This window comes from Pseudoliparis swirei, chromosome 5 (assembly GCF_029220125.1).
Source record: "Pseudoliparis swirei isolate HS2019 ecotype Mariana Trench chromosome 5, NWPU_hadal_v1, whole genome shotgun sequence".
Lineage (NCBI taxonomy): Eukaryota > Metazoa > Chordata > Actinopteri > Perciformes > Liparidae > Pseudoliparis > Pseudoliparis swirei.
The window spans coordinates 12,868,053-12,878,984 of NC_079392.1; the positions used below are offsets into that span (position 1 = coordinate 12,868,053).

Below are 10,932 nucleotides of genomic sequence, written 5' to 3' on the forward strand. Positions count from 1 at the left end.
GAGGTCTAGATTGTGGTCCATGCTTACTACTAATTATTCATACATTCTGTCATCTTCATTAAATGTGTTGTAACTCTGTAACGCTCCATTCTGTACACATGACATGTATTGCTTCTGTCCATCTGGGGAGATGGATCCTCCTTTGTTGCTCTCCTGAAGGTTTCGTCCCTTTTTCCCCCTGAAAGTTTTGTTTCTGTTTTTTGGGGAGTTTTTCCTGATCCGATGTGAGGTCCTGGAACAGTGATTTGGAATTGGTAAATTTCTAATTTGTGATTTTGGGCTATACAAAATAAACTGAATTTAATTTAATTAAAAAGGGGTGTGGCTGGCCCATCTATGTAAACAAAGCACATAGAAGCATGGGTTACAACACACACACAGAGGGAGAGTGACTTCATTTTCTGCTCAGGTATAGACATTACTCCACGATATGGTCACATTGCAAAAATAACTGTTTTATAAATGCTCTGAATTTAGAAATTAGCACATTTAATGGGCATCTGATCACACGTTATATATAAATCAGATAATATCTTTTAGATGACATATCCTAAGCTTTCATTTGTTTGGAAGAAAAAGCTCCAAGACATGAAATAATTAATAATACAACATTATTGTTGTCACAAATCTGGTGTGAAGAAGCTTTCCAAAAATAAAAAAATTAGACTGCAATGTTGAGAAATAAAATTATAATAATTTCCATGCACTTCCGACATTTGAACACAGGGTGGCACAGTACCACTGAAGGGCATATAGGTGGCTGCCTGCTAATGAGAACAGGTGGGTGGATGGGAAGCAAATAGTTTTTGGCCATGATCGTGTCAAGGTGTTAATATCAAGGTGATCCTCTGTTGTTCTGTAAGTAAATAATGTCGTGCAATTGTGTTGGACGTTGATAAATGTTATGTTACAATGTCACGCAGCCAGGATTAAAGGCACAGAAAAAGACACAGCGCAATGAATTTGTTTGTGGGAGAATGTTCTCGAAATAAATGTTTATGGAGAGACATCTCGCTTTGCAACATTTAGGCTACTTTCCCCGTTCGCAGTGGAAACATGTTAGGGCCTCTACACAATGTTTAAATAATGTATAGTGGATCTTATGGTCTTCTGGGCCCCCTCATATTTTCTCTACACATGCTACCCCTGGGGCAAACATAAGATTGATTTTTGTTGGAACATTAATGAAATGAAGCTGTATATCGATGCATGTTTTCATCTCCTCCAGAGTTGCAAAGCGCTTTACTCAAGATCATTTAATTTAATTATTGAACTGTCTGATGACAAAATAATAAACACAGCTACGCTCTCCTCGGAGCAACGCTGCTTGATTAAATCGTTCACTTGTGAAATCTACATGAACATGGTATGGTAAGAATGTATAAACTGGACCTTAAAGTTGTTTATTTAATAGTACAGCCTGGTATGGTAACGGGGAGGATGCAGTGAGATCTCGGTCACGAAACATGCAACAAAAGTAGATTTTACAGTGAATGGAAACACATGGCACATTTTTCAAAAGTGCATAAAATGTGATCAGCATGGACTCACTGACGTGTAAATAAGATAACGGATGCAGGATGAACGTGTGCTTGTCGATTTGTTGCTCTCCAACTTTAGTTTGTTGCGTTTGTGCTTTGAACATTTTTAAGCTCACTTATGTTTCAGAAAATATACCAAACTGTTAAGTAAAGTTGCAGGAAAAGGCATGTCAAATATACAGCGGTTGCACACACAAGTGCTCATGTACAGTCCTCTTCCCTGCTAGTTAAAGGAACAGTTCAACATTAAAAAGTCTTCGTCTTAATTACTATGAACTATTCATACACTCTGTCATATTCATTGAATGTATTTTAAATCTGTCCTTCTGTACACATTACATCTATTGCACCTGTCCATCCTGGAGAGGGATCCTCCTCTGTTGCTCTGAACGTTTCTTTCATTTTTTTTTTTTTCCCCCTGATTTGTTAGTTTTTTTTGATCCGATGATGAGGTTTTGGGGGATGTTTATGTGTACAGATTGTAGAAGCACCCGAGACAAATTAATTTGTTTGTTGTTGGGTACAATAAACAATAATGAAGAATTGAATTGAATTAATTCTGCAGAAGAGGGACTTAACTAAGCACAACAATCCTTGAAGCACCTACATTACCTACTTAAAGTTGTGTGGGAGTTTGTGCTAGCTAGGAGCTCATGTAGCCAATAAGTACATTTGGATGATTTCGCTGGAGCTTCGCTAGGAGTTTCCCGATTGCTTCCAGTCTTTATGCTAAGACTAAAACAGTTTCTCTGTCTTGAACACACACAGATTTAGAGGGATATCCATCTGAAACATCGGATTCTGACGACGATTCCTAAATTGTTACACTGTTCCTTTAAATCATATTTACAGTTTACATAGTTGAGAGCTTCCACTGCTGCTCGGTCGGCAGCCAAATGTTGTTCCAATCTTTTTGTTGAGTCTGACAGAGATGAACACAGAGTGAAGGGCCGGCTTGTACTTGTGAAAATCAATGCAACCATTGCAGAGTTTCCTGATTTAGGAGCATCTTGACTTTCTTCTGTGGTCCGTCGGACCCCCTGTAGGCCGACTGTGTTTATGTGGAGAGGGAAGAGCGTTAGCTTGTATGTAAGCATTCTTCTAATGACAGCAGGAAGCAGAGCCGACTCATAATGGAAAGGTCACTGGTCTTATTAGATAAAGGAATACTTCACTGTAGTTTGACCTCACCTGTAGCTGCTTAATAGTTGAATTTATTATCAATACTTGGTGAATTGTCATCAGGCAGCGTAAGGTGTGGTCGCATTATTATCAAACCTCATGCTAGCCTAGCAGCTACAAATACGGCACAGCGGCATTTGGAGTTTATTTTAAGCTTTCCCAAATCAAAATCATGGGAGTAAAAGTTCAAGGAATTGATTATTTGCTCTACTTGAAGCTCTTAGCATTAGCACGTCCAGTTCACTCGCTTTGTTGTTCGTAACCTAACATTACTTCCAAGGATAATAATTAGCATATCATTCGCTAGCTTACAGGCCTCTTCAGTAATGGAACATTAACTGTTTTGGAACCTGTCCTGGATGCTATGAGACTTTAGGCTAACAATAGCAACTGTTTACTACTCCTGCTCAACCTGCTAACAATGGCTGCCTTTGTCAAAGTTGCAGGTTGGTTTTGGGCCATTATGTTTCCGTAAAGCTTGGGTTTCTGGTCGGCTTCAGGTTCACCACTGAGAATGGTTTACACAATAGTTTGCTTTCGACTTGCAAGTTTAGTCAGTAATGGATGAACAATACATAGATTTCTGGGTAGGCTATCACATTTTGCAGTAGCCTAACAGTTAAGTTTTAAAGTCCTTTAGGCAATAATATCAGAAAACACTTAATTTCCCTTTCATTATTATGCAGATGATACTCAATTATATCTCTCGATCAAACCAGACGAAAACCAACTGGCTCCTTAAACTTCAAGCATGTCTTAAAGAGATATAACATTTGGATAACATGCAACTTCCTGGTGTTAAACTCAGATTTATTTTACGAGGCCCAGAACACCGTAGAAAAGAATTATCTAATTATGCTATAGTTTCTATATTTATTTTTGATCAGGACTTCTCCTCTCACGTATAACAAATCCCAAGGACGGCATTTATTCACCTACGTAACATTTTAAAAATCAGACACGTCTCGTCTCAAAGCAATGCACACATTTGTTACTTCCAGACTAGACTACTACAATTCCTTACCATCAGGCTGTTCTGATATGTCTCTCAAATCTCTCCAGTTGATCCAGAATGCTAAATCCCGTGTAAAAACTATGAAAAGAGATCACATCACTGCTGTATTAGCTGCTCTGCACTGGCTCCCTGTTCAAACAAGAATCACATTTTAAATTCTTCTCTTAACGTACAAAGCCTTGATTGGTGACGCACCATCATATCTTAAGGAGCTTGTAGTACCATATTGCCCCACTAGAGAGCTACGCTCACTAAATGCGGAGCTACTTGTGGTTCCTCGAGTCTTAAAAAGTAGAATGGGAGCCAGAGCCTTTAGTTATCAAGCTCCTCTTTTATGGAACCAGCTTCCACCTTCAGTCCGGGAGGCAGACAGTCACCTCATTTAAGAGTAGACTTAAGACTTTCCTCTTTAATCGAGCATATAGTGAGGGCTGAATCAGGTTCACCTGGTCCAGCCCTGAGATATGCTGCTATAGGCCTAGACTGCTGGGGGACATCTTAGGATACACTAAGCTCCTCTCCCTTTCTCTATCTCTCATGTCTCTTCATTGCACATTACTAACTCTACTTCTTCCCCGGAGTCGTTGTGCTTTCTCGCCTCACAGGTTTCCATGGACCGTGGCTGTGTTTGAAGCCGGTCCTGCCTCTTGGGCCCTGCCTCCTGGGCCCTGCCTCCTGGGCCCTGCCTCCTGGGCCCTGCCTCCTGGGCCCTGCCTCCTGGGCCCTGCCTCCTGGGCCCTGCCTCCTGGGCCCTGCCTCCTGGGTCCTGCCATGGCCCTGATGATCATGGCTGATCGTGGTCCTATTAGTTGCATTGCAATATTGCAATTACCATTACTGCTTCGATTATCATTAGTATTGCTATTTTTGGTAGTTCTAACTGTTTCATCAGGCCTACTAATCATTTTGGTTATATACATTGAATGTTCTGTGACTCCTTTATGTTGTTCATTCTGTACACATGACATATATTGCACTTCTGTCCATCCATGAGAAGGATCCTCCTTTTTTGCTCTCCCAAAGGTTTCTCCCTTTTTTCTGCCTGGGTAGAGTTTTTTGGGGGAGTTTTTCCTGATCCGATGTGAGGTCCTGGGATCTCGTATGTGTACAGATTGTAAAGCCCTCTGAGGCAACTTTGTAATTTGTAATTTTGTAATTTACAAAATAAACAGAATTGAATTAAATTGAAGGGCTTAGGCACTGCCGAGGTTTTAGTGTCAGCTTCAGGCCTATGCACAACTTTAACTACATCTCAGCGTTCACTATGAATCCTGGGTATTGTAGGAGTTACTAAGACAAATGAGAGCTTGACTATGATCGGAAATTGTTTCTTTATCACGTTTTATTCCACTTACTTTTTGTACTGCATCTGCTGTACAACAATCTGTCATTGGAATAAATGAAGTTATATCTAATGTATCTTTTGCTTTTATAAATACAAGTTACATTTCTGGCTTGGGCCAAGATTCACATTAAAATCAGTGGAGTATTCCTCTATTATAATATTGTGATTATTGATAGTGGTAGCCGTTCGATGGGTCTGTGTGTATTTATACATATATATATATATATATGTATATATACACACATATACAGTATGTGTATATACACATATATGTGTATATATATGTATCTCTCTCTATATATATATACTTTTAATATACATATATGTATATTATATGTATATATATATATTATAAGTATTTGGGGGCTACAAACACAATCCAGTTCAGGACCAGAAGGAGCCCCAAGACCCTGGTATAAATACAAGTTTTCATTATCAGTCGGTTTCATTTTTTTTGTTCCACGGGGCTTTAGTGTTCAGAAGGATGGTGGAGGAGAGCCATCAAACAAGACCCATTCTCCGTAATGCAGAGCTGGGAGAAGATGGGAGGAGGAGTCTGTTTGGGAGCTCGTCAGCAGACTTCCCCTCTTGCCTCCTCTGCTGTTTCCACATCTCCACAGCGAGTTCGCCGCCTGCCCTCTCTACATGATGCTGCACTTCCCCTTCACCTTGTCGGCTCGTTTCTGTTTTGCCGAGCGCTTGCCGTCGATGCTCAGGCTCATGTCCCTCTTCTTCTCCAGGGACAGCAGCTCCTGAAACAGTTCCTTTACATTGGAGTTCGTCTTGGCCGACGTCTCCATGAAGGCACACTTCCAGGTGGCGGCCTGAGCCTCGGCCTCCTTCCTCTCCACCTCGCGCTGGGCCGTCTCGTCGCTTTTGTTGCCCACAAGCATGATGGGAATGGACTCCACTGTCCCTTTGATGGCCAAGATCTGAAGGGGACATTTTGATCAAGTCAACAGGACCTTTCTGGAAAACAGTCATGATTCAGCTTTAACGCTTTTAACCTTCACCTGTAGAAAAGATTAAACGAAGAACGTACACTCCTTTGTTTTACTGGTGCTTCATAGAAATTGATAATATTAATATTTTATTTGGAACCTCTAAGCTCATCCGTACATAGAAAATCCGACCAACTTACTCTAGCTAATTACTTAAATTCTTTCATAAAAACTTTAGTTTAAGCCCTCAAATAATAACTGCTACTATGTAGTTTTCCCAATCGTGGTTACATGACAAACTTCTGCAAACTTACAACTTAAATTAAAATTGAAGATAACTGATATCTAATGATCCTGTTGAAAACTGTTAGTCGGTCACCTAGAAACAAAATGAAAGACTCTGACCTGCTGGTAAATGGGTTTCAGCTCTTCCAGTGATTGGCGGCTGGTGATGGAGAAGACCAGGATGAAGGCGTGGCCCTTGGAGATGGAAAGCCGCTGCATGGCTGGAAACTGGTGACTTCCTGTCGTGTCGGTGATCTGCAGTGTGCAGACACTCTTGTCGCAGCTGATCACCTGCAGAGAGAACAGGTAATGTTCAAAATGTAACAAGTCGTTATCACAAGAGCTTAAATGACACAGACGCTATGTTCTAATAAAAATAAAACAATGTTTTCATGTGTTACCTGTCTGTATGTGTCCTCCACAGTGGGGATGTAGGTGTCTCTGAAAGTGCCTTTGACAAACCGAAGGACCAGCGAGCTCTTCCCCACCCCGCCGGCTCCGAACACCACCACCCGGTAGTCGTTGCTCTGCTCTGGCATTCTGGGAGTGTGAGTCTGCCTGCTGCTCTGGATAGCTGACCTGTATGCTGAGAAGGAGATGAAAAGAGGAGGTTATATTAAGCAGAAATGAAAGAGAAACTTGGACGTGAATTTACAGCCCATGTAATTTAATGTTGTAGTGCAATGTATATATTACGTATGATGTCTCGAGTTTCAGGTTGGTTTAGATGATTTTCAGATATGTTTTGGTATCTTTTTCAAAGATGGAAATCACCATTTGTGGGAAATCAACTAAATAAAATGTATAGTAATAGAAAATCAATATCTGGTAATACTTTTAAAAGCAGGTGTCAAAGGCTAAGCGGGAAATGAGCACGAACTCCACTCACACTGTTCCTACAGAGCCAGGCAGGAACAGACAAACGATCTGAATGTAATTAGTCTGAGTGCCATCGACGGCAACTGGTAAATGAAAACCACTCTGGTGGTTTTATTCTGGGAGAGTCCTTCGACTGGACGCCCGACCTGCTTCAAGTGCAGATTATCTCCATAACAATGAGCATGTCATTTAGAAGCTTCTGTGCATCAGTCCCCCGACTCACTATACCCACTATTAGCAAGCCCATAGTTTGATTTAAAAGTTATTGGTTCAGGTTAGCAGACCGATATTTTTTTTATCAGCGAAACAAGTGAGCTCACAGTTATATTCAGCAACTAAACAAGCAAGTTTACAGTTTTTATTAGCAGATAAACAGCTTACAGTTATATTTAGCTGCTAAAGCTGTTCGGTGAAGGCTAGCTAATGGTATCAGTTGAGAATATTAAACAGTTGTTTCAATATTAAAAGAAGCTAGTTCTTGGTAGCTTTGGTAAATGTTTTTCGAAATTGTTACAGGTCAGCTAAATTGTTCAGTTAAGCAGGTTTTTGATTCAAGTCAGCAAACAGTTACGTCAAACGAAGGTGTTGGTTCAGGTGAGCAAATGGTATATCAATAATTAGAATTCAGTACATACATAGGAGCTCAAAATAAATTGTCCAAGTTGGGGCTTTATTTATCCCATCTCATGCAATTTGGGGTGCTAGCTAACCTTGCCAAAAGTCCAAAACCACACTTAGAGCTGTGTGTTTGGATTTCAGTTGGTAAAACTGAAGAACGTGACTGAGGTATTATTTATTTATTTATTTTAGTCATAGTTAAATTTAGCTGAGGTTTTGTCAGACTGGCTTAATTTTAGCAGCTAGATCACTTTGTTTATTGTCGTGACTTCTTCACAAACAGGTAAGCAAAACTATTTTGGTTTAGTTCAGTGTAGCTTCATTCTATTCCATATTCTGCTGCAAAAGATAATTGAATGCAAGCAAGAAAGCATAAAATATATGACCGGCCTGCTGTAAATGAACCCATGGGTTTTCTATGTAACAGACAGTCAATGATGGAAAAATGCTGCTGTGATGAGCCTGTTTTGTTTTGCAGCTGCAGCTCTGTGGCATTTAAATCTTCGGCGACCACAACACATGGACATCTGATGAGCGCCTCGCCCCTCCCTGAACTCTCACAGCATATTCACAGATAACGTGACGAATAGGAATGGATTAAAAAGATGGAGCGATGGTCCTCTGGGACTTTCCCAACATGCCGAGCTATATTCCCCATCGGAAGAACGACTAACAAGCATTGATGAGAGCTTTGCATCTTGTAAAATAAGAGAGCTGATAGAAACCAGAGAGGAGGAGAGACATCAACGTGAGCGTGTGAGTTATGCCACCACATGCTGATTTATTCTGATGCTCTCAAATATAAACCATTTATCATGCATTCACTTCCTGGGCCCCCATCAAAAATAAAAATAAACTTTTCATCGGGTTTGACAAAACAAAAAGTAATTTCCCTGAAATAAATCTCTGATCTACTGCTTTATCTACTCCCACTCGCAGTTAACAGCCTCCCCGCAGCTCACCGAATCCAGACTGTAATAACGTCTGTAGAACAGGAGATACCATACCACCATCCGGTTATTTCCATTGATTCTCGCTTTGTGAGCCAAGCTGGCGGTCTACCTTTCAAACAGCATCAGAGTCTGGTTCCGCAGACCTGTTCCTGTTTGTGTGTATGTATAACTGACAGCGCAAATAATACTCAGATCTATTAAAATAAAACGCTCTGAAATTAATTCCAGGTTCAGGATCCCTGCATTGGCCAGACTTAAGAAACATTACATATCTAAAGCCTGAGGAGACCTCAGTCCATGCAGTTTGTAAATCAAGAATACGGCTTGAATGCATATATTCATTTTAGTCCATTTCAAATGATGAAATACTGTCCTGACATCTCGAGTGGTTGAAAGGCCAATTCAAACTTTGCGACCTGGGTCTTGAAGTGTGGAGAGTTGAATATTTGTTCAAGAATCTAAAGGGAGTCCAGCTCTCTTTTGTTTCTGGATAACTCACAGGCATCCTTCTAACGGACACAAACACCAGACTGCATGTAAAATAGTGTTTGAGTTCAGATTAGCTGCTTGTGGTTCCGAGCTGAAGATCTCAGTCGGAGCACTAACATCAACACTCGTTATCGCAACCACAAATTTAAACCAGTGACTAATCAGCAGCTCGTTAATCAATCTCACACACGGACACACACGCACCTGCCTCCTGATAACATCCATTGTGTTTCTGGATGTAACCATGGGAGCATCTGAATGTGCGTACGTGTGTGCCAGTTGTCTGGTTGCTGTGACAACGGTGCTCGGAGGAGAGGAGAGAAAGACAGACATCCGAGATTTATACACTCGCAGAGGAGTGCAAACATGTCATCATCAGCAGGGCCGTTGTCACGGTTACCCGCCTGCCCACATCATCTGACGTCACTTCCTGTGCGGAGGCGGACAGCAGGGAAAACACCACTGACTGTTCAGTGAGGGGCATCAATGCTACAGGAATAAATCAGCTTTCATCACAAACTGTAAAATAGAATACACAGTTAGATTATTATCGTTATGCTATGAATCCACGTCAGGACTTTGTTTATGTGGGTGTGCCTCAGACATGATTAGGAATAAAATTACAAATCTGCTGACACACATAATCTGCAGCCAGTCACGACTATCAGGCAGTAATGTTCATTAGACGCCAGGAAACTGACCGGCATCCTTAATGTTCGTAGTCTGAGTCCCTGTTTAAGAACATACAATTACTCACACACAAAATACAAGGAGGAAGTAAAACAACAAGTAAATTATGGTTATAGAGTTGTAAGCTAATTTTAATTACAATTTCTCTCCCCCTGTAATATATTCCCTTTTTTTTTCTTCTAAAACAGTGTCCTCAGCGTCCCCATTGTTGTTCCACTCGTCTGGCGGACGTGTTTACAAACTACAATACCCAAGACTTCTTCAGAATAGACAGTTGACCCAGAGTTTATAATTGGTTTGTCTTTAGTTATGGTTTGCCGAAAGCGATGTGCGTCACTTAATGTGAGGCTCTGTGATTGGTTGTTTGTCGCTGAAATGCATACTGGGATAGGGAATTTCCCCCCCGTTTTTTTGTCCACGAGTATAAGGAGCTGAGACAGAGTGATAAACTAACGTGGACATTGCTTCGGTCCTTATTTAATTTCAAGAAACTTCTGAGACTAAAACGATAGAGGAACAATGACACTAAATTACAAATCCTGCTCTCTCTTCTCTGCCTCTTATTAGCTACTCGTCGCCCGCTTTGGTTGGATGGATAAGGTTGGGGCATGAGGAGGGAGATTTTTTTGAGGCTATCAAGGTAAGCCAATTAGAGGTAAAGAAAATAGGACACCCCAGGACAGAGCTCTGTGGTGCTACGTATAAAAATATCTGTACGCAAACTGGAATCAGGACATTGTGTACCGCAGTGCACAAAATATCAAAAATCAGTCTTCCAATGTGGAAGGCAACAATATGTCAATAGTGTCTGAGTACACACAGCAGGCTAACCTGCTGCCCCCAGCATGATAATACTCTGGAATGCCTTGCTAGCTCATTAACGAGCAGGAAGCAATCAACACAAGTTGTGTCATTTTTTCCCTGCTGTCTAAAATGAGAATGTGTAAACATTACAACGCCGAGAATAGATATCACACACACACACACACACACA

At 40.9% G+C, this 10,932-nt stretch overlaps 1 protein-coding gene across 1 annotated transcript; it reads right to left on the bottom strand.

Moving 5' to 3' along the window:
• Positions 1–5,514: 5,514 nt before the first annotated feature.
• On the bottom strand, positions 5,515–6,902 carry LOC130194042 (GTP-binding protein Di-Ras1). The gene is made up of 3 exons (XM_056414919.1): positions 6,711–6,902; positions 6,430–6,600; positions 5,515–6,015 (listed from the first exon to the last, which is right to left on the bottom strand). The coding sequence occupies exons 1-3, from the start codon at positions 6,846–6,848 to the stop codon at positions 5,725–5,727; spliced, it is 600 nt and encodes a 199-aa protein (XP_056270894.1). The 5' UTR covers positions 6,849–6,902; the 3' UTR covers positions 5,515–5,724.
• Between the last annotated feature and the right edge of the window lie 4,030 nt (positions 6,903–10,932).